Genomic DNA, 26399 nt, shown 5'->3' with positions numbered 1-26399 from the left:
GGATTGTACTAACTAATTCTAATTCTAATTCTAATTCTAATTCTAATTCTAATTCTAATTCTAATTCTAATTCTAATTCTAATTCTAATTCTAATTCTAATTCTAATTCTAATTCTAATTCTAATTCTAATTCTAATTCTAATTCTAATTCTAATTCTAATTCTAATTCTAACTCTAATTCTAATTCTAACTCTAACTCTAACTCTAACTCTAATTCTAATTCTAATTCTAATTCTAATTCTAATTCTAATTCTAATTCTAATAACTGATTAGAAGTTAAAGGATTGTACTAACATGTGAATGTAGTAATAAGAGACAAGTGAGGCACGGAGGTCTTCCAGCTTAGAGGGAAACCTCCTGGCGCCCAGACTTGTGGAATTCTGAAATAAACACTGTCTCGATCTAGTGTGTGGATTGATTGTCTCATTGCACACCAGGTAACGCGTCCCAACTTTCTATCGCACAGCACCGATGGGGACACTTCCTGGGTGCCCCATCGCTGCGCGGATGGCCCTGGGGTCCCCAGGCGTTGCTGCAGCCCACGGCAAGGTCGGGAAAACCAGGGAGGGGAGAGGGGAAGGGCAGGGGGGGCGGGGGTTTCCGTGTCCCCAACCCCTGTCCCGCGCCGCCGGCAGCACTTTCACTTTCGTTTTTCACTTCTCCGAATGCAACAGGACAAAGCAGGGCCATGGGGCCGGGGCGGGCGGGGGGCCTCCGCCTGTTGCTGCTGCTCCTGCTGCTGCTGCTGGGGGTCCTGGGCGGGGCGGCAAGAGGTGAGTGCGGGTGGGCACTGGGCACCCCCAGGCCTCCCCTTCCCCTCCCGCCCCCCCCCCTCCACCCCCCCGGGCTCAGCCTCGCCTCGGGGCTGCCCCTGAGCTGCCCCCTGTCCCCGCAGGGCCCCACTCCCTGCATTATTTCTACACCGCGGTGTCAGACCCGGGCCCGGGGCTGCCGCAGTTCGTGATTGTGGGGTACGTGGACGGGGAGGCCTTCGTGCGCTATGACAGCGAGACCCAGAGGATGGAGCCCCGGGTGGACTGGATGGCGGCCAACGAGGGTCAGCAGTATTGGGACAGGCAGAGCGAGATCGCCCAGAATGACGAGCAGAACTACCGCGTGGACTTGGACACACTGCGGGAGCGCTACATCCAGAGCAGGGGTGAGAGCGGGCTGGGCCATGGCTCTGGGGGTGGTGGGAGTGGGTGCCACGGGGCAGGGGCATCCCCAGATGCATGCGGTCCCTTGTCCCAGCCCCAGAGGAGCTCCCCTGATCCTATCTCAGCTTCTCATCACCTCCCATCATTCAGGACCCCGTCCCAGCTCCTCGCTGTCCCGAGGTGCCATGGGGCTGGCTGCCAGCGCAGATGTGCTGGGGTGCAGGGCTCTGGGACAGGGCTCTGTGTGGCACCTGCGTGCGCTGCTAGTGGGGTCTGTGCCCCACTGAAGGGGTGACCCTCACCCCTTGCCCCTGGTTGTGTTTCAGGGTCTCACACGCTGCAGTACATGTGCGGCTGTGACCTCCTTGAGGACGGTAGCATCAGAGGGTTTGAGCAGCACGGCTATGATGGGAAGGACTTCCTCGCTTTTGACAAGGACACGCTGACGTACACTGCGGCAGATGCTGGGGCACAAATCACCAAGAGGAAGTGGGAGGAGGAAGGGATTGTTGCTGGGCGCAGGAAGCATTATCTGGAGAACACCTGCATTGAGGGGCTGAAGAAATATGTGAGCTATGGGAAGGCCATGCTGGAGAGGAGAGGTGAGGTCAAGAGGGGATGCAGCACCAGGCTGGAAGCAGGAGCAGGGCCAGTGCAGGGAGCTCAGCCTGGCTCTTGCTTCCACCCCTTCCTCAGGGCGCCCCGAGGTCCGAGTGTCGGGGATGGAGGCCGACAGGATCCTGACCTTGTCCTGCCGCGCTCACGGCTTCTACCCACGGCCCATCTCCATCAGCTGGCTGAAGGACGGCGTGGTCCAGGAGCAGGAGACCCAGAGGGGGAGCACTGTGCCCAACAGTGACGGCACCTACCATGCCTGGGCCACCATCGAGGTCCTGCCAGGGGACAGGGACAAGTACCAGTGCCGCGTGGAGCACGCCAGCCTGCCCCAGCCTGGCCTCTTCTCGTGGGGTGAGCCCAGCAGCATGGGGTGTGTGGGACTGGGGTGCTTGGGGGCTCCCCCTCCTGACGGCCCTAATTTCCCCCAGAGCCACAGTCCAACCTGATCCCCATCGTGGCGGGGGTGGCTGTCGCTGTTGTGGCTGTCATTGCTGCCCTGGCTGGATTTGCTGTCTGGAAGAGCAAGCAGGGTAAAGTGCCTGGGCGGGTGAGGCAGCAGGGTGCGGGAGGAAGGCAGGGGTTGGAGGGGCTGTGTGAGGAGCTGGGGCACCTTTGGGAGGCCCCCAGCCTGGCCGTGACATGTGGCTGGTGCTGATGTCTCTTTTTGTCTGCAGGGAAGAAGGAGAAAGGCTACAACGTGGCGTTAGGTGAGTGACAGCGATGTCCCCTGCCTCTGCCCATCACTGGGGCAATCCTGGGGCTCTGGTTTCTCTTGGGGCTCCCAGCACAGAGGTGCCGTGTTCCGCTCCTGGTGCTGCTGCCCTTCCTGTGCCAGCTCCTGTGCTGGGGCTCACGGACGCTCCTCTCTTGCAGGCAGTGACTGGAGATCCAGCAGCTGGACCATAGGTACAGAACAAGTCTGGGGGTTCAGGGAGGAGCCCCAGAGAGGTTGGAGGGTCCCAGCTTGTCATGTCCCTTTGTGGTACCCGCACACAGGGTGCTGCTGTGCCCAACCACTGCTTGGATTCCCTGGGAAGACTCCTGGAGCAGTAGGTTTGGGACAGGGACATGGACACATATGACGCTGTCTCTTCTTGTCCCTGCAGGGAGCAACCCCAGTGTCTATCTGCTCTGCTTCAGCCCGTGAGGGACCAGCTGGCCCCATGTGCACTTTGTGCTGCAGCTGGATGTGGCCCCGTTCCCCCAACCTCTCGCATCTCCTATCTGCTACTGCAAGAGCAACGCCACAGCATAATTGCATCTGCACGCCTTCAAACAAAATAGTCGGCTGAATATGAGCCAGCAGTGTGCTCAGGTGGCCAAGAAGGCCAACAGCATCCTGGCTTGCATAAGAAGCAGTGTGGCCAGCAGGTCTAAGGAGGTGATTGTCCCCCTGTACTCGGCTCTGGTGAGGCCGCACCTTGAGTACTGTGTTCAGTTTTGGGCCCCTCGCTACAAGAAGGACATGGAGGTGCTCGAGAGAGTCCAGAGAAGGGCAACGAAGCTGGTGAGGGGTCTGGAGAACAAGTCTTACGAGGAGCGGCTGAGGGAGCTGGGGTTGTTTAGCCTGGAGAAGAGGAGGCTCAGGGGAGACCTCATCGCTCTCTATAGGTACCTTAAAGGAGGCTGTAAAGAGGTGGGGGTTGGTCTATTCTCCCACGTGCCTGGTGACAGGACGAGGGGGAGTGGGCTAAAGTTGCGCCAGGGGAGGTTTAGGTTGGATGTTAGGAAGAACTTCTTTACCGAAAGGGTTGTTAGGCATTGGAAAGGGCTGCCCAGGGAGGTGGTTGAGTCGCCATCCCTGGAGGTCTTTAAAAGACGTTTAGATGTAGCCCTTAGTGATATGGTTTAGTGGAGGACTTGTTAGTGTTAGGGCTGAGGTTGGACTAGATGATCTTGGAAGTCTCTTCCAACCTAGACGATTCTGTGATTCTGTGAAAATAAACAGCCCAATGATTTGCTGATTTGCCACAAAGCATGCCTGGTGTCTGACCTGGAGTGGCATGTGGGAGCAGGTGGGCAAGGTGCTCCTGTCCCGGCCTGGTAGGTCAGGGTTGTCCGGAGAAGCTGCGTGGGGAAGTTGGGGAGGCATCGAGGGAGGCTGGGAGCTGCATGCAGAAAGAGCTCAGCACAGTGAGCCTATGCGTCAGTACAGCAGGGGCCTCTTCTGTCTGGGTGAATTTATTGTTTGCCAGGACTTGTCACGAGAAAGAGAATCACAGAGGGGCTGGGGTTGGATGGGAGCCACAAGGATCACTGGGTCCAAATCCTGGGTCCTCAAAGGGCCACCCAAAAAATGAGACCTTGTATCTGAGAGTGTTATCCAACTTTAAACTCCGGCAGGCTTGATGCTGTGACCGGTTCCCTGTGGACCTCGTTCCAGTGCCTGACCACCCTGTTGGTGAAGAAACCTTTTCTTGACATCAAGCCTGAACCACCCCGGTTGCAGCTCCAAGCCATTTCCTCAGGTCCTATCACTGGTCACTGTGAGAAATAAGTTGTGGTTTTGCAGTAGAAACTTCCACTAACCTTGCATATTCAGAAGTGATTGTGCAGGCTTAACGGTGGGGGATATGTTAAGCAGATAAGGGGACAGGGGAATGTCCCACTGTTCCAAAATAAGGAGGATGGCTTAAAATAAAAAAAAAAATTGCAGGCCCCTCCAGTCACAAGAGAAGGAAAAAAAGGTGGGGAAAAGGTGAAATTAATTGGTTACATAAAAAGCATACTGCTGATTTGACAAAATCGTTCTGTGCATCCTCAGAGGGGAAGGGTCTCTTGTTGAGCTGGGGTCTCTCAGCCTAGGGGCATGATTGTTACTATTCTAATGAGGATAGTTCTCATTAGTATTAGAGCATTAGAAACTCATACCTTTGTTTTTTAGCCAAGTATTTCTAAAAAGTTGATTAGTAGCGCATTCAGTAGTATGTGTTGATGTTTCCTTACCAAATGGTCTTTCTGATTAAGCAGGTTTTTAAGAATCATCCTTTAGATATCCTCAAGGCCTGGATCATCTTGCCCTTGCCTTGAAGTACATGTTTTACAGCTTTTACCACAAAACTAATTTGACAATATAAACTTAAATTGTTACTGGCATCAATATGATTAGGCCCTATGGTGCATTACAATGCACCAGCAATTCAGTACGGGTGGGAATAACAAGCAGTTGTTATAACAGACCTGAAAACCTCATCGGCCTGTGACAGCGAATCAGCATTTACCATCGAAGGTGCTTTTAATGGTTTGAAGTCCTGGAATCTTACATGGAATGTCAGCAATAAAAATTGCCAAAGATGCTCGAATTTCACTGTTCTTTACTTTACACACTATTCTACGGGTTCCAACCCACACCAGTTGGCTGCTGGACACCACAGGCTGGGCTGGGTTGGGGTGAGTTAAGGGATGTCAGGAGCCTGGCTATCTCCTCCAGCTGCTGCAGCCCAGAACCCTCCTGCCTGGTCACTGGAACCAGTACACACCAGTACAGACCAGGACAGGCAGGAACACCCAGTGCCATCCTGCCCAGATGTTGGAGCCCAGCTGGGTGCCCAGGGACCTGGCATTTCTGCCCAGGCTGAGGTAAGCAGCTGCCACTTTCCGAGGGTCAGCCAGCAGCCAAGCTGAGCACAGGTCTCACAGACAGACAGACACACAGACACACACGCACACAGACACACGTGTCCAGTCACAGACTCTCAGCCCCAGCAGCCAGCACCAGGCCCATGGGCTGTGACTCGCCACCCCACTCCAGCTGCTGGCCCTGAGCCCTGCACTGGCCTCACTCACCCTCACCCCAGTCCCTAAACTGAAGAAAATGTTTAATGAGAAGTTACAAGAAGACAGGATAGACTGGTGGTTGGGCACAGCGCTCAGCCAGACAAGCACTGACTGGTCCTATTTCACACACAGCTGGCCCCTTTCCTTCCTTTTCTGCCTCCCCACCTCTTTGTTCCTTCTGCTCCCCTGCCCTGCACATCCCCCGCCAGTCCCACACCACTCCCACACCACTCCCAGTCCAAGGTGCTCCTGGTTCACATCTTATCAGTTGCAAAGTCCAGGCTGATCTTCCTGGAAGCAGCGCCTCTGCTTGCTTGCTTGCCAACAAGGAGCATGACGGGGACGTTCCTTTCTTGTCACTGTGCCCGTGTTGGCACAGGTTGGTGGGGTGTGCGTCCTTGGGCACATTCAAAAGCCACATGGGTACGGCCACGGACAACTGGCTGAGTGGCCCTGTCCCGCCTGGTCTGCGGGTGGAGGGCAGGAGGTGGCGATGGAGATGGCCCCCAGCGGGGTCCTGCCCGATGCCAGCTGCCCCCGCTCCTGGGCACAACCCCAACGGGGACACGTCCTAGGTGCCCCATCGCTGAGTGGGTGACCCTGCTGTCCCCGGGCACCGCTGCAGCCCACGGCAGGGCCGAGAAACGCGGGGGTTGGTTTGGGGGGGGAAGGGTCCGGGTGGGGTCGGGATTTCCCTGTCCCCAGCCTCCGCCGCGCGCTGCCCGCAGCGCTTTCGCTTTCGCTTCTGGCAACCTGCGGGACCGCGATCTACCCGGCGCCCGGTGACGTCACGAGAACACCGGTTAGTCATTGGTAGACTCGCGGCGGAGCCGCCAATCGCGTCGCGGGGTGGAGCCGGAGCCGTCGGATACCTTCGAGCTCCGAAGGCGGTTTGGGGCACAGCAGAGCCATGGGGCTGGGGGGGGTGGGGGTTCTGGAGCTGGGGCTGCTGCTGGGGGTCCTGGGCGGAGCAGCGAGCGGTGAGTGCGGGCGGGGCCATGGGGCTCTCCCGGCACAGGGACCCCCCCGGGCCTCCCCTTCCGGGGCACCCTGGGCTCGGCCTCCCCTAGGGGCTGCCCCTCAGCCCCAACTCTCCCCGCAGAGCCCCACTCCCTGCGCTATTTCTTCTACGCGGTGTCGGACCCGGGCCCGGGGCTGCCGCAGTTCGTGATTGTGGGGTACGTGGACGGGGAGGTCTTCGTGCGCTATGACAGCGAGACCCAGAGGATGGAGCCCCGGGCGGACTGGATGGCCGCCAATGTGGACCAGCAGTACTGGGACAGGGACACTCAGAGCTCACGGAGTAATGAGCAGATTTATCGTGTGAATCTGGACACACTGCGGGAGCGCTACAACCAGAGCAGGGGTGAGAGCAGGCCGGGCTGTAGCTCTGACGGGGGCGGGAGTGGATGTCGTGGGGCAGGGGGGAAAGGGAGTTTCCAGCCCCACTGAGGCCTGGCCCTGCCCCAACACTGCTGCCCCAGCCCCGGCTGTGCTGTTGGGTCCATGCCTGGTGTCGCTGTCACGGGCTCCCAGCCGCCCTGTCCCAGCCCCACGGTGCTTGGGGTCCCTTGTCCCAGACCCAGAGGGGTGCTTCCAGACCCAACCCAGCCCCTTGCCACCCCCATGCTGCTCAGAACCCCCTGTCCTGGAGCTGGGGAGCTCCAGGTCACCCCATCCCAGCCCTTCAGCATCCCCACAGCAGTCAGGACCCCCAGAGCCAGAGGGGCTCCTGCCCCCATTGTCCCAGCCCCTTACTTTCCCCATGGTGCTTCAGGCCCCCACCCCAAAACCTGAGGGATTTCCCCTACCCCATCTCACCTCCTCGTCACCTCACAGCATTTACAACCCTGTACAAGGCCCTTGCTGCCCCAAAATACTCCGGTGAGTATTTTGGGGCAGCACCAGGCTTGCAGGCATGCAGGAGTCTGTGACAGGGCATTGTGTGGCACCTGCATGTGCTGCTGGAGAGGTCTGCACCTTGTTAAAGGGCCGGGACTGTGGCTGCCCCTCACCCCCTGTCCCTGGCTATGTTACAGGCTCTCACACACGGCAGCGTATGTTTGGCTGTGACCTCCTCGAAGATGGTAGCATCAGAGGCTTTGAGCAGCATGGCTATGATGGGAAGGACTTCCTCATCTTTGACAAGGACACGCTGACATTCACTGCAGCTGATGCTGGGGCACAAATCACCAAGAGAAAGTGGGAGGAGAAAGGGATTGTTGCTGAGCAGAAGAAGCACTACCTGGAGAACACCTGCATTGAGGGGCTGAAGAAATATGTGAGCTATGGGAAGGCTGCACTGGAGAGGAGAGGTGAGGTCGAGGGAGGATTCAGCACCAGGCTGGAAGCAGGAGCAGGGCCAGTGCAGGGAGCTAAGCCCGGCTCTGGCTGCCACCCCCCCCCCAGAGCGCCCCGAGGTCCGAGTGTCGGGGATGGAGGCCGACAGGATCCTGACCTTGTCCTGCCGCGCTTACGGCTTCTACCCGCGGCCCATCTCCATCAGCTGGCTGAAGGACGGCGTGGTCCAGGAGCAGGAGACCCAGAGGGGGAGCACTGTGCCCAACAGTGACGGCACCTACCATGCCTGGGCCACCATCGATGTCCTGCTGGGAGACAAGGACAAGTACCAGTGCCGCGTGGAGCATGCCAGCCTGCCCCAGCCTGGCCTCTTCTCGTGGGGTGAGCCCAGCAGCATGGGGTGTGTGGGACTGGGGTGCTTGGGGGCTCCCCCTCCTGACGGCCCTAATTTCTCCCAGAGCCACAGTCCAACCTGATCCCCATCGTGGCGGGGGTGGCTGTTGCCGTTGTGGCTGTCATTGCTGCCCTGGCTGGATTTGCTGTCTGGAAGAGCAAGCAGGGTAAAGTGCCTGGGCGAATGAGGCAGAGGGGTGTGGGTGGAAGGCAGGGGCTGGAGGGGCTGTGTGAGGAGCTGGGTCACCTTTGGGAGGCCCCCAGCCTGGCCGTGACATGTGGCTGGTGCTGATGCCCCTTTCTGTCTGCAGGGAAGAAGGAGAAGGGCTACAAGGTGGCACCAGGTGAGTGACAGCTATGTCCCCAGCCTCTGCCCATCACTGAGGCTGTCTTGGGGCTCTGGTTTCTCTTGGAGCTCCCAGCACAGCGGTGCTGTGTTCCACTCTTGGTGCTGCTGCCCTTCCTGTCCGAGCTCCTGGGCTGGGGCTCATGGATGCTCCTCTCTTGCAGGCAGTGACGGGGGATCCAACAGCTGGATCGCAGGTACAGAACGAGGCTGGGGGTTCAGGGAGGAGCCCCAGGGAAGTTTTGGGGTCCCAGCTTGTCATGTCCCTTTGTGGTACCCGCACACAGGGTGCTGCTGTGCCCAACCACTGCTTGGATTTCCTGGGAAGACTCCTGGAGCAGTGGGTTTGGGACAGGGACATGGCCCCATGTGGCGCTGTCTCTTCTTGTCCCTGCAGGGAGCAACCGCAGTGTCTAACCACTCTGCTTCAGCCCGTGAGGGACCAGCTGGCCCCATGTGCACTTTGTGCTGCAGCTGGATGTGGCCCCGTTCCCCCAATCTATCACATCTCCTATCTGCTACTGCAAGAGCAACGCCACAGCATAATTGCATCTGCACGCCTTCAAACAAAATAAACAGCCCAATGATTTGCTGATTTGCCACAAAGCGTATCTGGTGTCTGACCTGGAGTGGCGTGTGGGAGCAGGTGGGCGATGTGCTCCTGTCCCAGCCTGGTAGGTCGGGGTTGTCCAGAGACGCTGCGTGGGGAAGTTGGGGAGGCATCGAGGGAGGCTGGGAGCTGCACGCAGAAAGAGCTCAGCACAGTGAGCCTCCGCGTCAGTACAGCAGGGGCCTCTTCTGTCTGGGTGAATTTATTGTTTGCCAGGACTTGTCACGAGAAAGAGAATCACAGAGGTGCTGGGGTTGGATGGGAGCCACAAGGATCACTGGGTCCAAATCCTGGGTCCTCAAAGGGCCACCCAAAAAATGAGACCTTGTATCTGAGAGTGTTATCCAACTTTAAACTCCGGCAGGCTTGATGCTGTGACCAGTTCCCTGTGGACCTTGTTCCAGTGCCTGACCACCCTGTTGGTGAAGAAACCTTTTCTTGACATCAAGCTTGAACCACCCCGGTTGCAGCTCCAAGCCATTTCCTCAGGTCCTATCACTGGTCACTGTGAGAAATAAGTTGTGGTTTTGCAGTAGAGACTTCCACTAACCTTGCATATTCAGAAGTGATTGTGCAGGCTTAACGGTGGGGGATATGTTAAGCAGATAAGGGGACAGGGGAATGTCCCACTGTCCCAAAATAAGGAGGATGTCTTAAAATAAAAAAAAAAATTGCAGGCCCCTCCAGTCACAAGAGAAGGAAAAAAAGGTGGGGAAAAGGTGAAATTAATGGTTGGTCAAATAAGATTGTACATGCATGGTATAGTAATAAGTGTCGAGTAGTTTGAGAACCTGTAGTACTCAGCCAATGAGGAAATGGGGGAGGAATCAAGTGTTGGGTAATAGGGAACATAAGGTTATGATATACTTTTGCTGTGCGCTCCTGCTTGCAGGATGCCCACCATTGCAAACACAAAAATTCTGCTTCAGTGAGATTCTCGCCTGAGCCTGTGTTATTGGCTGCAGATTGTTTCTCACAAATTCGGGGCTCATCCGGGATCCAGTCGCCTTCTGGGTAGCCCCATTACCACTGCAGCCAGAAGGCATGCCCCGCTGATTTCAGCCTGTGCCTTGGTGACGGTGGTTGTGCAGAGAGCAGACAAAGAACCGAGACTGGTTAAGAAGACAGGATCGGTGAAGAGTTAGGGAAGAAAGCAAGGTAGGCACTCTGGCTTTGAGAACTGACCCGGTAACTCTGTGCACAGACCAAGGTAAGAAATATGAAGCATTGCCTTGGGGGTCAGGCAAGACTAGTGTGTGAAGCGTGACTGAGATGTACTTCTGCATGAAGCAAGTGTGGAGCCCTGATCCAGGGTTCCGTAGCTCTGCGAGGGGCACAGCTTGAGATGGATGAAGCAAGAGTAGAAGGGATAAAGGAAGAGTCTTGGGGAAATCTGGTGTATGGTGCTCCCTTACACGGTAAAGAGCTCAGCAGTACACTGGGGAATCTGGTTAACCCGTAAGTGTACGGTACCCCATGCACAGTACAGTGCTTGGCAGTACACCCCCATTTTCTAGAACTGGAATGTTAGTGTGTGGTACCCTGCAGGAGGTAAATTTCTGTAGCAGCACACTGACAAGGGCTGGGGAAAAAAGGGAAATAAGTCTTCCAGGGGACAGGGAGCTATCCCTGGGGCAGTGAAATGATAAAAATAAATTGATTAAGTGCTGTGCATTAATCTGGACAAAGGAACCAGCCTACTCCACCACGGAGCCCTTATCTAACATGGGGCAGCTGCTGGATTCTTCTGACAGAGGCCACCTTTGCAGCCCCCTTCTACCAAAACCTTGCCACGTAAACCCAATGCACTGGGGCAGCTAGGTCGTTGCCGGCCCGTAAAATACCAGGGCTTAAATTAACTGATGAAACCCTACAGTGACAGGGGTAGAAGGGACTGGGATAACAGTGCTACTTTTTGGGGACACCAAGCTGAGACTAGGGGATACAATGATCACTGGGCAATTATTTTATGTCTCCGAGCAGGAGATTGGGTTCTGATATGAACAGGGAGGGAACTGAAGCTACAACATGAGTGGGATGTACTGTTCCAAGTACTCCAGACTACTGAGACAACAGTAAGAACAGCTGAGAAATGGTGGACTCATTACACTCATTACACCAGCATGAAGGCATCAGTTGACCCCGAGACCCGAGAGATTCTTCCTATAGGAGAACCTTTAAAATTAAAAAATTAGGAGGAAGTGTGAATCTTAATTGTAAACGAATATTTAACTTGTCCTTAGGAAAAATTAACGAATACCACCTATAATTGGGGAAAAGTGTTGGATTACATAGAATTAGAGTGTTGCCAGGGTATTCTGTTTTTTATGTTCGTATGAATATCATTCTTCATCCTGATGGAGATTCAGGGGGCAATAATACTGACCCTGGGTGTGGAAATGTTACCTGTGAGGTAGGGAATTATCTATACTGTACCGAATATGGTAATTATAGGAGTGCTAATATATATAATGCACACCAAACACGGCGCAGGAGTCATTCGGTAACTGGATGGCCAGTCCTGAATGGCAAAGGGTGGTATTGGCTATGCGGTAATAAGGACAGGGAAGTGTTGCCCCTAGGATGGAAAGGAGCTTGCACCCTGAGGGCAATAATTCTGAACATAACTATTATTGAGGATATGCAAAACCAAAGCCCAGGCCTCCTTGAGGCCCACCTCCGCAAAATCAAGAGGACTTCAGTTAATCCTCTAGTGGAGAGGGGAATGGCTTTTCACAGTTCTGTGAGGTGGTTTATCCCTTGGTTAGGGGTGAATGAATTAGAAAAAGCTATTGTGAATATCTCAGCCATAGCTGAAGAATTAGAAAATAACACTTCAGATGTGATCTGGGCACTGCAAGAGGAGTTGACAAGTCTGTCAGAGATAGTATTCCAGAATCTAATGGTACTGGATTTATTACTGGACTTGTGAAGAGCGGTTTGCACTATAATTAATGCTAGTTGCTGTATATACGTAGAACAAACGGGGCGAACTGAGACGGATCTCAAAAATACTGGGGAGAAAACCAAGATCTTACATGAGGTGGTCCAAGATGACACTTCCTGGGGATTTAGAGACATTTGGGAAAAATTGACCTCGTGGTTGCCTGGATGGGATTGGCTCAAGCAACTGTTTTATAGTATTATAGTAATAATGGCATTGTGTATCTGTCATCCCCCATGACATCCAAATAAAAATATTGCGTCCTAGTGTTTTAAAACCTCAGAAGTAGAGGATGTGAAGAGCTGCAAAAACAACAGGAGTAAGAAAAGAAGAAGGGGGGATTGTGGAAAAAAAGTTATGCTTTAACCAGGGTTCTCACAGACAGTCCCACAGTGTAAGCAGCTGAACCCGTCTGTGGCACCTCTCCTGCAACACTCTGTTGATTTGCCAGATCAGACTGGCCCTTTCAATACCCTTCTCTTTGACCAGCAGCACCCATGAAAAAACTACCTGTGCTCCCCAGTCCCTTACTGCTGCTCCCAGGGCTCTGTAATCCCTCTCGACGCTCCTCTGACTGCTCCTGGCTCTGTCACTCGTGCCCATGTGAAACAGCAGCAGATAAGAGCCCTTAGGCTGTAGGAGGCTTGGCAGACTCTCGGTGACAGCCCTGATACAGGACCCCCGTGAGCAGCAGACTTCTCTCAAGAGCTGATTGGGTCAGCAGATGGATGCCTCAGTACCTCTCAGAAGAGTCTCCTGCTGCTATTACCCTTGGCCTTTCCTTAGTGGGACTGGTTGTTAGGGGAATAGACTGGGCTCTCTTACTCATCCCCTACCCCCTGCCACGAGTCTTTTCTGTCTGTAGAGAGGTGAAGCAGTTCTGTAAGGGCACCTGAGGATTTGGGGAAAGCGTCTTCCTCCTGCTGGCACTTGACTTATCAGCTTCCTCTCTCTGCATTATCAGCCCCACTTCTTCTGGGAGTGCTGATGGGGTATTTTGGGGCTATTTGGCTATGGGCTGTGGGTTCCCTGCCGACTGTGCAGGATCCAGCTGTCCAACTCCTCCTCAGCCTCCCTACTGCTGCGCAGCCTTCTCCCTGCCTCCTGCAGCTCGGCCCCCTGCTGCCGGCGTTCCTCCAGCTGGGCACCCCTTGACAGGCAGGTCTGCTGCCTGCCCCAGGGGACAGGCCTGGGCACTTCCAGCAGCCTGAAGTCTGCAGGGCAGCCTCACCCCTCGGCAGCTCCATCTGGGTGGAGGCATCAGCCACCGCTGGGGCAGGCAGTGCAGACCACCCAGCCAGAGCCACAGCCCCTGCCCAGAGACAAGTGCCCACCGTTCTGTCTCGAGGATCGGTGAGGCGTGCACCCTTGGCCCGTGAAGGCCCGGGTGCACAGTGCAGGTGTTCCCATCGCTACAGGGCTGGCCCTGCTGCCCCCGGGCGCCGCTGCAGCCCACGGCAGGGCCGAGAAACGCGGGGTTTGTGGGGGTGCAGGGTCCGGGTGGGTCCGGGGTTTCCCGGTCCCCCGCGCTACCTGCAGCGCTTTCGCTTTCGCTTCTGGCAGCCTGTGGGACCGCTATCTGCCCGGCGCCCGGTGACGTCACGAAAACACCGGATAGCCATTGGTAGGCGCGCTGCGGAGGCGCCAATCGCGTTGCGGCGCGGGGCCAGAGCAGTGGGATGCCTTCGAGCTCCAGAGGGGGCTTGGGGCAGAGCGGGGCCATGGGTCCGGGACGGGCGGGGGGCCTGGGCCTGGAGATTGGCTGGGGGCTGCTGCTGCTGCTGGGGGTCCTGGGCGGAGCAGCGAGCGGTGAGTGCGGGTGGGGTCGGCATCCGGAACCCCCGGCCCTCCCCTTCCCCTTCCGGGCCCCCCCCCGGGCTCAGCCCCCCCTCGGGGCTGCCCCTCAGCCCCCGCTGTCCCCGCAGGGCCCCACTCCCTGCATTATTTCTACACGGGGGTGTCGGATCCGAGCCCAGGGATGTGGCAGTTTGTGGCCGTGGGGTACGTGGACGGGGAGGTCTTCGTGCGCTACGACAGCAAGACTCAGAGGACGGATGCCATGGTGGACTGGATGTTGGCCATCGATGACCAGCAGTACTGGGACAGGAACACCCGGAACTTTCAGAATTCTGAGCAGGTTTTCCGTGTGGGCCTGGACATACTGCAGGAGCGCTACAACCAGAGCAGGGGTGAGAGTGGGCAAGGCCGCAGCTCTGAGGGCTGCAGGAGTGGATGCCGTGGGGCGGGGGGAAAGGGAGTTTCCAGCCCCACTGAGGCCTGGCTCTGCCCCAATGCTGCTGCCCCAGCCCCGGCTGTGCTGTTGGGTCCATGCCTGTCACGGGGGCTCCCAGCTGCCCTGTCCCAGTCCCACGGTGCTTGGGGTCCCTTGTCCCAGACCCAGAGGGGTGCTTCCAGACCCAACCCAGCCCCTTGCCACCCCCATGCTGCTCAGAACCCCCTGTCCTGGAGCTGGGGAGCTCCAGGTCACCCCATCCCATCATTTAGGTTGGATGTTAGGAAGGACGTCTTTACTGAAAGGGTTGTTAGGCATTGGAATGGACTGCCCAGGGAGGTGGTTGAGTCGCCATCCCTGGAGGTCTTTAAAAGACGTTTAGATGTAGCCCTTAGTGATATGGTTTAGTGTAGGACTTGTTAGTGTTAGGGCTGAGGTTGGACTAGATGATCTTGGAGGTCTCTTCCAACCTAGACGATTCTGTGATCCCAGCCCTTCAGCATCCCCACAGCAGTCAGGACCACCAGAGCCAGAGGGGCTGCTGCCCCCATTGTCCCAGCCCCTTGCTTTCCCCATAGTGCTTCAGACCCCCACCCCAAAACCTGAAGGATTCCCCCCACCCATATCAGCTCCTCGTCACCTCACAGCATTTACAACCCCATACAAGGTCTTCGCTGCCCCAAAGTACTCTGGTGCTGGGCCCCAGCCCAGTCTTGCAGGGGTGCAGGACTCTGGGACAGGGCAATGTGTGGCACCCGCATGTGCTGCCGGAGGGGTCTGTGCCTCATTAAAGGGCCAGCACTGTGGCTGCCCCTCATGCCCTGCCCCTGGTTGTGTTGCAGGGTCTCACACGCTGCAGTGGATGTATGGCTGTGACTTCCTTGAGGACAGTAGCATCACAGGTTTTGATCAGCTTGGCTATGATGGGAAGGACTTCATTGCCTTAGACAAGGACACGCTGACGTACACTGCAGCGGACGCTGGGGCACAAGTGACCAAAAGGAAGTGGGAGGAGGAAGGGACTTCTGCTGAGCGGAAGAAGCACTACCTGGAGAACACCTGCATTGAGTGGCTGAGGAAATATGTGAGCTATGGGAAGGCCGTGCTGGACAGGAGAGGTGAGGCCGAGAGGGGATGCAGCACCAGGCTGGAAGCAGGAGCAGGGACAGTGCAGGGAGCTAAGCCCGGCTCTCGCTGCCACCCCCTCCTCAGAGCACCCCGAGGTCCGAGTGTCGGGGATGGAGGTCGACAGGATCCTGACCTTGTCCTGCCGCGCTCACGGCTTCTACCCACGGCCCATCTCCATCAGCTGGCTGAAGGACGGCGTGGTCCAGGAGCAGGAGACCCAGAGGGGGAGAACCCTTCCCAACAGTGACGGCACCTACCATGCCTGGGCCACCATCGATGTCCTGCTGGGAGACAAGGACAAGTACCAGTGCCGCGTGGAGCACGCCAGCCTGCCCCAGCCCGGCCTCTTCTCGTGGGGTAAGCCCAGCAGCATGGGGTGTGTGGGACTGGGGTGTTCAGGGGCTCCCCCTCCCCCTTCTGATGGCCCTAATTTCTCCCAGAGCCACAGTCCAACCTGATCCACATCATGGCGGAGGTGGCTGTCGTGGCTGTCATTGCTGCCCTGGTCGGATTTGCTGTCTGGAAGTGCAAGCAGGTTAAAGTGCCTGGGTGGATGAGGCAGAGGGGTGTGGAGGAAGGCAGGGGCTGGAGGGGCTGTATGAGGAGCTGGGGCACCTTTGGGAGGCCCCCAGCCTGGCCATGACATGTGGCTGGTGCTGATGCCTCTTTCTGTCTGCAGGGAAGAATGAGACGGGCTATAACGTGGCACCAGGTAAGTGATGGTGGCAGTGATGTCCCCTACCTCTGCCCATCACTGGGGCAGTCTTGGGGCTCTGGTTTCTCCTGGGGCTCCCAGCACAGCGGTGTCGTGTTCCACTCCTGGTCCTGCTGCCCTTCCTGTGCCAGCTCTTGGGCTGGGGCTCACGGCTGCTCCTCTCTTGCAGGCAGCGATGGGGGATCCAGCAGCTCAAACGCAGGTACAGAACGAGGCTGTTGGTTCAGGCAGGAGCCCCAGGGAGGTTTTGGGGTCCCAGCTTGTCGTGTCCCCTTGTGGTACCCGCACACTGGGTGCTGCTGTGCCCAACCACTGCTTGGATTCCCTGGGAAGACTCCTGGAGCAGTAGGTTTGGGACAGGGACGTGGCCCCATGTGGCGCTGTCACTTCTTGTCCCTGCAGGGAGCAACCCCAGTGTCTAACTGCTCTCCTTCAGCCCGTGAGGGACCAGCTGGCCCCATGTGCACTTTGTGCTGCAGCTGGATGTGGCCCCGTTCCCCCAACCTCTCGCATCTCCTATCTGCTACTGCAAGAGTAACGCAACAGCATAATTGCATCTGCACGCCTTCAAACAAAATAGCCCAATGATCTGCTGATTTGCCACAAAGCGTGCCTGGTGTCTGACCTGGAGTGGCGTGTGGGAGCAGGTGGGCAAGGTGCTCCTATCCCAGCCTGGTGTGTCAGGATTGTCCGGAGAAGCTGCGTGGGGAGGTTGGGGACGCATCAAGGGAGGCTGGGAGCTGCATGCAGAAAGAGCTCAGCACAGTGAGCCTATGCGTCAGGACAGCAGGGGACTCTTCTGTCTGAGTGAATTTACTGTTTGCCAGGACTTGTCACGAGAAAGAGATTCACAGAGGGGCTGGGGTTGGATGGAGCCACAAGGATCACTGGGTCCAAATCCTGGGTCCTCAAAGGGCCACCCAAAAAATGAGACCTTGTATCTGAGAGTGTTATCCAACTACTTGAACTCCAACAGGCTTGATGCTGTGACCGGTTCCCTGTGGACCTTGTTCCAGTGCCTGACCACCCTGTTGGTGAAGAAACCTTTTCTTGATATCAAGCCTGGACCACCCCGGTTGCAGCTCCAAGCCATTTCCTCAGGTCCTATCACTGGTCACTGTGAGAAATAAGTTGTGGTTTTGCAGTAGAAACTTCCACTAACCTTGCATATTCAGAAGTGATTGTGCAGGCTTAACGGTGGGGGGTATGGTTGTCATGGTAATGGTTGGTCAAATAAAATTGTACATACATGGTATAGTAAGAAGTGTTGAGTAGTTTGTGAACCTGTAGTTCTCAGCCAATGAGGAAACAGAGGAGTTATCAAGTGTCAGCTAATAGGGAACATAAGGTTATGATATACTTTTGCTATTCGCTCCTGCTTGCAGGATGCCCACCATTGCAAACACAAAAATTCTGCTTCAGTGAGATTCTCGCCTGAGCCTGTGTTATTGGCTGCAGATTGTTTCTCACAAATTCGGGGCTCATCCGGGATCCAGTCTCCTTCTGAGTAGCCCCATTACCACTGCAGCCAGAAGGCATGCCCCACTGATTTCGGCCTGTGCCTTGGTGACGGTGGTTGTGCAGAGAGCTGACAAAGAACCGAGACTGGTTAAGAAGACAGGATCGGTGAAGACTTAGGGAAGAAAGCAAGGTAGGCACTCCGGCTTCGAGAACTGACCCGGTAACTCTGTGCACAGACCAAGGTAAGAAATATGAAGCATTGCCTTGGGTCAGGCAAGACTAGTGTGTGAAGCGTGACTGAGATGTACTTCTGCATGAAGCAAGTGTGGAGCCCTGATCCACGGTTCCGTAACTCTGCGAGGGGCACAGCTTGAGATGGATGAAGCAAGAGTAGAAGGGAGAAAGCAAGAGTCTTGGGGAAATCTGGTGTATGGTGCTCCCTTACACGGTAAAGAGCTCAGCAGTACACTGGGGAATCTGGTTAACCCGTAAGTGTACGGTACCCCATGCACAGTACAGTGCTTGGCAGTACACCCCCATTTTCTAGAACTGGAATGTTAGTGTGTGGTACCCTGCAGGAGGTAAATTTCTGTAGCAGCACACTGACAAGGGCTGGGAAAAAAAGGGAAATAAGGCTTCCAGGGGACAGGGAGCTATCCCTGGGGCAGTGAAATGATAAAAATAAATTAAGTACTGTGCATTAATCTGGACAAAGGAACCAGCCTGCTCCACCAGAGGCCCCTCCACAGGCTGCAGGGGAACTTCTGCTGCATGCCTAAAGCACCTCCTGCCCTCCTTCTGCACTGACCTTGGGGTCTGCAGGGCTGCTTCCCACTCCCCACTCCAGCTGGGCACCCCTTGGCAGGCAGGTCTGCCACCTGCCCCAGGGGACAGGCCTGGGCACTTCCAGCAGCCTGAAGTCTGCAGGGCGGCCTCACCCCTCGGCAGCTCCGTCTGGGTGGAGGCATCGGCCACCGCTGGGGCAAATGGTCCAGACCACCCAGCTGGAGCCACAGCCTCTGCCCAGAGGTGAGTGCCCACCATTTTGCCTTGAGGATTGGTGAGGCACGCACTATTGGCCTGCGCAGGCCCAGGTGTGGAGTGCAGGTGTTGCTGGTGCCTCCCACCCTCATGGGGCACCCTCATGGGGTGCCCTCCTGGTTCTCTCCTGCACCAGTGGCCATGCCAGGCCCGGCTGAGGCACCACACACAACACACCATGTTGGCCACACTCCCCAGGGGATGCTCAGGGGACACTGAGGGGTGGCCACCCTCACTGCTGGACCTGCCCATGGCTCATCGGCTGCTTTGGAGGAGCTGCCGGCCTTGGGCATGTCTCTGTGCTCCCCTGGGGCTTCCCCAGCTCAGGAAACCCCCCTGTAGGCTGCAGTGAGTCAAGGAACATCTGCTGGGTTGGCAAGGGAGACATTGCAGAAGATTTTGAGTGTAGCGCTAGTTGTTTATGACGGGCGAGAGGAAATGGAGAAGGTGGACACAATGAATGCACAAAAGAGAACCGAGGAACAGGAAAATAATTTATGGGTGGCAGTGCTCACGAGGAGTTTGCAGGCTAGAGGAGGAAATAGAGGAGTCCAAGGAAGGGGAAAGTCAGACCCTGGTTCTGGGTCAAGAAAGAGGGACTGGATAAAGGGAGAGGAATAATAGGGGAGAAAGCAGAGAATGCTACTACTGTGGGAACATGGGGTCAGCTTTTACAGACTGTGGGTACCAGGGCTGGGGGAACTGACTACACCTGTAACTGAGGGCACCAAGGATGAGGAAATAGAACCCATCTCCTGGGAAGTGGAAAGGGAAAAGGCATTCAAAGCTATTAAAGATGCCTTAACATCTGCCCCTGCACTGGGGCTCCCAGATTACTCAAAACCTTTTGATTTATATGCCCAGGGGCAGGGTCTGGCACATGCTCTTGTTAAAGTTCCTGCAGTCATTGGCTGCCCATCTCTCCTATTCGTCCAGATCCCTCTGCAAGGCCTCTCCACCCTTGATGGAATACACAGATCCTCCCAGTTCAGTGTCATTATCAACAACTTGATTGACAACTGTATTGATCAGTTTATGAGTACCGTATCTCAAGTGGACAATGCAATAGATTGCTGGCATTGTCAAAAAAAAAAAAAATCACTACTGGATACTGAATACTGGTGCTTAGCAAAACCAGTCCATGAAACATTTAGATATCAACCCAAGTCATCACACTTATTCCGTGATACTCTAAATTATCAGCCACAGCCTGTCAAAGCATGCTCATGTTGTTGTCCAACAGAAAGTTTGGATTCCTTACCCAGTGTGCAATGAGCCTATCCACACACTAGGTCGAGATATTGTCTATTTCAGAATTGTGCAAGTGCCAGGTGGTTTCTTGCTAAGCTGGCACACCTAAGGATTTTCCATGCCACATTTTATACAATCTCTTATCACTACATGTACATGTTAGCACAATCCTCTAATTTCTAATTGGTTACATAATGAGTATACTGGTGATTTGACAAAATCGTTCTGTGCATCCTCAGAGGGGAAGGGTCTCTTGTTGGGCTGGGGTCTCTCAGCCTAGGGGCATGATTTTTACTATTCTAATGAGGATAGTTCTCATTAGTATTAGAGTATTAGAAACTCATACCTTTGTTTTTCAGCCAAGTATTTCTAAAAAGTTGATTAGTAGCGCATTCAGTAGTATATGTGTTGGATGTTTCCTTACCAAATGGTCTTTCTGATTAAGTAGTTTTTTTATGAATCATCTTTTAGATATCCTCAAGGCCTGGATCATCTTGCCCTTGCCTTGAAGTACATATTTTACAGCTTTTAACACAACACAAAGTTAACAGTACAAACTTAAATTGTTACTGGCATCAATACGATTAGGCCCCATGGTGCATTACAATGCACCAGCAATTCAGTACGGGTGGGAATAACAAGCAGTTGTAATTACACCTGATATTATAATCACACCCCAGTGGGGCTGCTTTTTTAATGTCACAGCATAGGCGCTTGTCTTGACGCTGACCTGAAAACCTCATTGGCCTGTGACAGCGAATCAGCATTTACCATCGAAGGTGCTTTTAATGGTTTGAAGTCCTGGAATCTTACATGGAATGTCAGCAATAAAAATTGCCAAAGATGCTCAGATTTCACTGTTCTTTACTTTACACACTATTCTACCTGTTCCAACCCACACCAGTTGGCTGCTGGACACCACAGGCTGGGCTGGGTTGGGGTGAGTTAAGGGATGTCAGGAGCCTGGCTATCTCCTCCAGCTGCTGCAGCCCAGAACCCTCCTGCCTGGTCACTGGAACCAGTACACACCAGGACAGGCAGGAACACCCAGTGCCATCCTGCCCAGATGTTGGAGCCCAGCTGGGTGCCCAGGGACCTGGCATTTCTGCCCAGGCTGAGGTAAGCTACCTCAGGAAAGCTACCTTTTCCTGAGGAAAGCTACCACTTTCCAAGGGTCAGCCAGCAGCCAAGCTGAGCACAGGTCTCACAGACAGACAGACGGACAGACACACGCACACAGACACACGTGTCCAGTCACAGAGACTCTCAGCCCCAGCAGCCAGCACTGGGCCCATGGGCTGTGACTCGACACCCCACTCCAGCTGCTGGCCCTGAGCCCTGCACTGGCCTCACTCACCCTCACCCTAGTCCCTAAATTGAAGAAAATGTTTAATGAGAAGTTACAAGAAGACAGGATAGACTGGTGGTTGGGCACAGCGCTCAGGCAGACAAGTACTGACTGGTCCTATTTCACACACAGCTGGCCCCTTTCCTTCCTTTTCTGCCTCCCCACCTCTTTGTTCCTTCTGCTCCCCTGCCCTGCACATCCCCCACCGGTCCCACACCACTCCCAGTCCAAGGTGCTCCTGGTTCACATCTTATCAGTTGCAAAGTCCAGGCTGATCTTCCTGGAAGCAGCGCCTCTGCTTGCTTGCTTGCCAACAGGGAGCATGACGGGGACGTTCCTTTCTTGTCACTGTGCCCATGTTGGTTCTGTCAGGTCTGTGTCCAGCTAGAGGTTGGTTTCTGCTTGGTTTCCCCCTTTTCCATTGGTTTCCAATGCATGAGGTCTCCAAACAGCCTTGCTGGAAGAAATGCTCTCGCTCTCCCATGCCCCCATCAGTCAGTGTGAGTGAGCAGCTTTGGTTCCCACCACTGCCACCTGATCAGGCTTATGTCCCCGTCTGGTCTTCTTTATGGCTTACTCTTTTACTTATTATCCCTCATCCCACTGAAGGAGGTCTTTGGCCAGATTCCCCTAGGGAGCAGAAACTCTCCTTCCACAAACCCTTACAGCCTGCCTGGGCTGCGCAGCAAGCAGTGTCCTGGGCTGCAGCAGGAGCCGTGTTGGAGCAGGCCGAGGGAGGTGATCCTTCGCCTCTGCTCAGCGCTTGTGGGCCCAGTGCTGGGCTCCCCAGCACAAGAGAGACCTGGAGAGAGTCCAACCAGGGTCACGAAGGGGATGAAGGTGCTGGAGCACAGGGGGCTCCATCTGAGCACCGGGAAACTTTGTCACAGTGTGGGCAACCACGTTATGGCACAGGTTGGTGGGGTGTGCGTCCTTGGGCACATTCAAAAGCCTCATGGGCACGGCCACAGACAACTGGCTCTGAGTGGTCCCCTCCCGCCTGGTCTGCGGGTGGAGGGCAGGAGGTGGCGATGGAGATGGCCCCCAGCGGGGTCCTGCCTGATGGCAGCTGCCCCCGCTCCTGGGGACAGCCCCGAGGGGGACACGTCCTGGGTGCCCCATCGCTGAGTGGGTGGCCCTGCTGTCCCCGGGCACCGCTGCAGCCCACGGCAGGGCCGAGAAACGCGGGGGTTGCGTGGGGGGGGGAAGGGTCCGGGTGGGGCCGGGATTTCCCTGTCCCCAGCCCCCGCCGCGCGCTGCCCGCAGCGCTTTCGCTTTCGCTTCTGGCAACCTGCGGGACCGCGATCTACCCGGCGCCCGGTGACGTCACGAGAACACCGGTTAGTCATTGGTAGACTCGCGGCAGAGCCGCCAATCGCGTCGCAGGGCGGGGCCGGAGCCGTCGGATACCTTCGAGCTCCGAAGGCGGCTCGGGGCAGAGCGGAGCCATGGGGCTGGGGCGGGTGGGGGTCCTGGAGCTGGGCCTGGGGCTGCTGCTGCTAGGGGTCCTGGGCGGAGCAGCGAGCGGTGAGTGCGGGCGGGGCCATGGGGCTCTCCCGGCACAGGGACCCCCGGGCCTCCCCTTCCCCTCCCGGCCCCCCCCCCGGGCTCGGCCTCGCCTCGGGGCTGTCCCTGAGCTGCCCCCTGTCCCCGCAGGGCCCCACTCCCTGCATTATTTCTACACCGCGGTGTCGGACCCGGGCCCGGGGCTGCCGCAGTTCGTGGTCGTGGGGTACGTGGACGGGGAGGTCTTCGTGCGCTATGACAGCGAGATCAAGAGGACGAAGCCCCAGGTGGACTGGATGGTGGCCAATGTGGACCAGCAGTACTGGGACAGGGAGACCCGGACCTTTCAGAACGCTGAGCAGATTCACCGCGTGAACCTGGACACGCTGCGGGAGCGCTACAACCAGAGCAGGGGTGAGAGTGGGCCGGGCCGTGGCTCTGGGGGCTGTGGAAGCGGGTGCTGTGGGAGGGGTGGGGGGGTCCCCAGCCCCACTGAGGCCTGGCCCTGCCCCCACGCTGCTGCCCCAGACCCAGCCGTGCTGTTGGGTCCATGCCTGGTGTCGCTGTCACGGGGCTTCCAGCCGCCCTGTCCCAGCCCCATGGTGCTTGGGGTCCCTTGTCCCAGACCCAGAGGGGTGCTTCCAGACCCAACCCATCCCCTTGCCACCCCCATGCTGCTCAGAACCCCCTGTCCTGGAGCTGGGGAGCTCCAGGTCATCCCATCCCAGCCCTTCAGCATCCCCACAGCAGTCAGGACCCCCAGAGCCAGAGGGGCTGCTGCCCCCATTGTCCCAGCCCCTTGCTTTCCCCATGGTGCTTCAGGCCCCCACCCCAAAACCTGAGGGATTTCCCCCACCCCATCTCAGCTTCTCGTCACCTCACAGCATTTACAACCCTGTACAAGGCCCTTGCTGCCCCAAAATATTCCGGTGAGTATTTTGGGGCAGCACCAGGCTTGCAGGGATGCAGGAGTCTGTGACAGGGCATTGTGTGGCACCTGCATGTGCTGCCGGAGAGGTCTGCACCTTGTTAAATGGCTGGGACTGTGGCTGCCCCTCACCCCCTGTCCCTGGCTATGTTACAGGCTCTCACACACGGCAGCGTATGTATGGCTGTGACCTCCTTGAGGATGGTAGCATCAGAGGCTTTGAGCAGCATGGCTATGATGGGAAGGACTTCCTCGTCTTTGACAAGGACACGCTGACATTCACTGCAGCTGATGCTGGGGCACAAATCACCAAGAGGAAGTGGGAGGAGGAAGGGACTTATGCTGAGCAGTTGAAGCACTACCTGGAGAACACCTGCATTGAGTGGCTGAGGAAATATGTGAGCTATGGGAAGGCCATGCTGGAGAGGAGAGGTGAGGTCAAGAGGGGATTCAGCACCAGGCTGGAAGCAGGAGCAGGGCCAGTGCAGGGAGCTCAGCCTGGCCCTTGCTTCCACCCCTTCCTCAGAGCGCCCCGAGGTCCGAGTGTCGGGGATGGAGGCCGACAGGATCCTGACCTTGTCCTGTCGCGCTCACGGCTTCTACCCACGGCCCATCTCCATCAGCTGGCTGAAGGACGGCGTGGTCCAGGAGCAGGAGACCCAGAGGGGGAGCACCGTGCCCAACAGTGATGGCACCTACCATGCCTGGGCCACCATCGATGTCATGCCGGGAGACAAGGACAAGTACCAGTGCCGCGTGGAGCATGCCAGCCTGCCCCAGCCTGGCCTCTTCTCGTGGGGTGAGCCCAGCAGCATGGGGTGTGTGGGACTGGGGTGGTCTGGGGCTCCTCCTCCCCCTCCTGACGGCCCTAATTTCTCCCAGAGCCACAGTCCAACCTCATCCCCATCGTGGCGGGGGTGGCTGTCGCTGTCGTGGCTGTCATTGCTGCCCTGGTCGGATTTGCTGTCTGGAAGAGCAAGCAGGGTAAAGTGCCTGGGTGGATGAGGCAGAGGGGTGTGGAGGAAGGCAGGGGCTGGAGGGGCTGTGTGAGGAGCTGGGGCACCTATGGGAGGCCCCCTGCCTGGCTGTGACATGTGGCTGGTGCTGATGCCTCTTTCTGTCTGCAGGGAAGGAGAAGAAGGGCTACAACATGGCGCCAGGTGAGTGATGGTGCCAGCGATGTCCCCTGCCTCTGCCCATCACTGGGGCAGTCTTGGGGCTCTGGTTTCTCTTGGGGCTCCCAGCATAGCGGTGCCGTGTTCCGCTCCTGGTTCTGCTGCCCTTCCTGTGCCAGCTCCTGGGCTGGGGCTCACGGCTGCTCTTCTCTTGCAGGCAGTGACGGGGGATCCAGCAGCTCGAACGCAGGTAGAGAACGAGGCTGGGGGTTTAGGCAGGAGCCCCGGGGAGGTTAGGAGGTCGCAGCTTGTCATGTCTCCCTGTGGTACCCGCATGCAGGGTGTTGCTGTGCCCAACTGATCCTTGGATTCCCTGGGAAGACTCCCAGAGTAGTAGGTTTGGGATGAAGATGTGGCCCCATATGACGCTGTCTCTTCTTGTCCCTGCAGGGAGCAACCCCAGTGTCTAACGGCTCCACTTCAGCCCGTGAGGGACCAGCTGGCCCCATGTGCACTTTGTGCTGCAGCTGGATGTGGCCCCGTTCCCCCAATCTCTCACATCTCTTATCTGCTACTGCAAGAGCAACGCCACAGCATAATTGCATCTGCACGCCTTCAAACAAAATAAACAGCCCAATGATTTTCTGATTTGCCACAAAGCATGCCTGGTGTCTGACCTGGAGTGGCATGTGGGAGCAGGTGGGCAAGGTGCTCCTGTCCTGGCATGGTGGGTCAGGATTGTCCGGAGAAGCTGCATGGGGAAGTTGGGGAGGCATCGAGGGAGGCTGGGAGCTGCATGCAGAAAGAGCTCAGCACAGTGAGCCTATGCGTCAGTACAGCTGGGGCCTCTTCTGTCTGGGTGAATTCATTGTTTGCCAGGACTTGTCACAAGAAAGAGATTCACAGAGGGGCTGGGGTTGGAAGGGACCTCTTGAGGTCCCCTTGCCCCAAACCACTGTTCAGCACCACCCAGAGCCTGTTGCCCTGGACCAGTCCAGAGCACTTCTTGGTATCTCTAATATGGGAGACTCCACAGCTCCTCTGGGCTCCCCTGAGTCTCCTCCGCTCCAGGCTGAGCAGGCCCAGCTCTCTCAGCCTCTCTTCCCAGGGGAGATGCTCCAGTCCCTGCAGCATCTTCGCATCTTCTGCAGCATCTGCCTCTCCCCAGGGGGGCCAGGTCTCTCTTGTCACTGATGGCCCAGTGCCCCAGCTGTGGATGCCCAACCACCCTCTTGGTGAAGAACCTTTTCTGAGTGGCCAGCCTGAGCCTCCCCTGTGGCAGCTCCATGCTGTTCCCTCGGGCCCTGTCGCTGGCCCCAGAGAGCAGAGACCAGCACCTGCCCCTCTGCTCCCCTCATCAGGAAGCTGTGGGCCACCGTGAGGCCTCCCCTGTGGCTCCTCTGCTCTGGCCTCAACAATCCAAGCGCCTTCAGCCGCTCCTCACAGGCCTTGCCCTGCAGAGCCTTCGCCATCCTCGTAGCCCTCCCTTGGAGGCTCTCGCACAGTTTCACACCCTTCATCTGCTGT

The 26399-nt window shown here is 56.6% G+C and overlaps 3 protein-coding genes across 27 annotated transcripts; all 3 read left to right on the top strand.

Moving 5' to 3' along the window:
• Positions 1-674: 674 nt before the first annotated feature.
• LOC125181436 (class I histocompatibility antigen, F10 alpha chain-like) lies at positions 675-12412 on the top strand. Of its 7 annotated transcripts, XM_066986754.1 has the most exons (10): positions 675-773; positions 896-1159; positions 1484-1759; positions 1854-2126; positions 2204-2305; positions 2450-2482; positions 2649-2723; positions 2882-3156; positions 9567-10360; positions 11186-12412. In XM_066986754.1, exons 1-8 carry the CDS (start codon positions 689-691, stop codon positions 2920-2922), a joined length of 1149 nt encoding a protein of 382 aa, XP_066842855.1. In that variant the 5' UTR covers positions 675-688; the 3' UTR covers positions 2923-3156; positions 9567-10360; positions 11186-12412. The 7 variants fall into 7 exon arrangements, with proteins under 7 accessions (XP_066842855.1, XP_066842852.1, XP_066842856.1 ...); XM_066986751.1 differs by having other exon boundaries at positions 9567-12412; XM_066986755.1 differs by lacking the exons at positions 9567-10360; positions 11186-12412 and adding an exon at positions 4119-5077 and having other exon boundaries at positions 2649-2681; positions 2882-3386.
• LOC125181435 (class I histocompatibility antigen, F10 alpha chain-like) lies at positions 6386-16775 on the top strand. 4 transcript variants are annotated; one of them, XM_066986811.1, is made up of 8 exons: positions 6386-6532; positions 6655-6918; positions 7592-7867; positions 7962-8234; positions 8312-8413; positions 8558-8590; positions 8757-8789; positions 16625-16775. In XM_066986811.1, exons 1-8 carry the CDS (start codon positions 6463-6465, stop codon positions 16642-16644), a joined length of 1071 nt encoding a protein of 356 aa, XP_066842912.1. In that variant the 5' UTR covers positions 6386-6462; the 3' UTR covers positions 16645-16775. The 4 variants fall into 4 exon arrangements, with proteins under 4 accessions (XP_066842912.1, XP_066842913.1, XP_066842914.1 ...); XM_066986812.1 differs by lacking the exon at positions 16625-16775 and adding an exon at positions 9567-12412; XM_066986814.1 differs by lacking the exon at positions 16625-16775 and adding an exon at positions 8990-9198 and having other exon boundaries at positions 6399-6532.
• On the top strand, positions 13813-25531 carry LOC106029505 (class I histocompatibility antigen, F10 alpha chain-like). Of its 16 annotated transcripts, none has more exons than XR_010827179.1 (9): positions 13815-13955; positions 14054-14335; positions 15222-15497; positions 15592-15864; positions 15948-16042; positions 16187-16219; positions 16392-16424; positions 16625-16869; positions 17199-17486. XR_010827179.1 is itself a non-coding variant. In XM_066986770.1 (8 exons), the coding sequence occupies exons 1-8, from the start codon at positions 13826-13828 to the stop codon at positions 17202-17204; spliced, it is 1128 nt and encodes a 375-aa protein (XP_066842871.1). In that variant the 5' UTR covers positions 13813-13825; the 3' UTR covers positions 17205-17486. The 16 variants fall into 16 exon arrangements, 14 of the variants coding, with proteins under 14 accessions (XP_066842871.1, XP_066842872.1, XP_066842867.1 ...); XR_010827178.1 differs by having other exon boundaries at positions 16625-16897; XM_066986770.1 differs by lacking the exon at positions 16625-16869 and having other exon boundaries at positions 13813-13955.
• Positions 25532-26399: the final 868 nt, after the last annotated feature.

Source organism: Anser cygnoides, chromosome 35 (assembly GCF_040182565.1).
Source record: "Anser cygnoides isolate HZ-2024a breed goose chromosome 35, Taihu_goose_T2T_genome, whole genome shotgun sequence".
NCBI lineage: Eukaryota > Metazoa > Chordata > Aves > Anseriformes > Anatidae > Anser > Anser cygnoides.
Note: the sequence above shows the minus strand (reverse complement) of the source record. Positions and strands in the feature narration are given on the sequence as shown.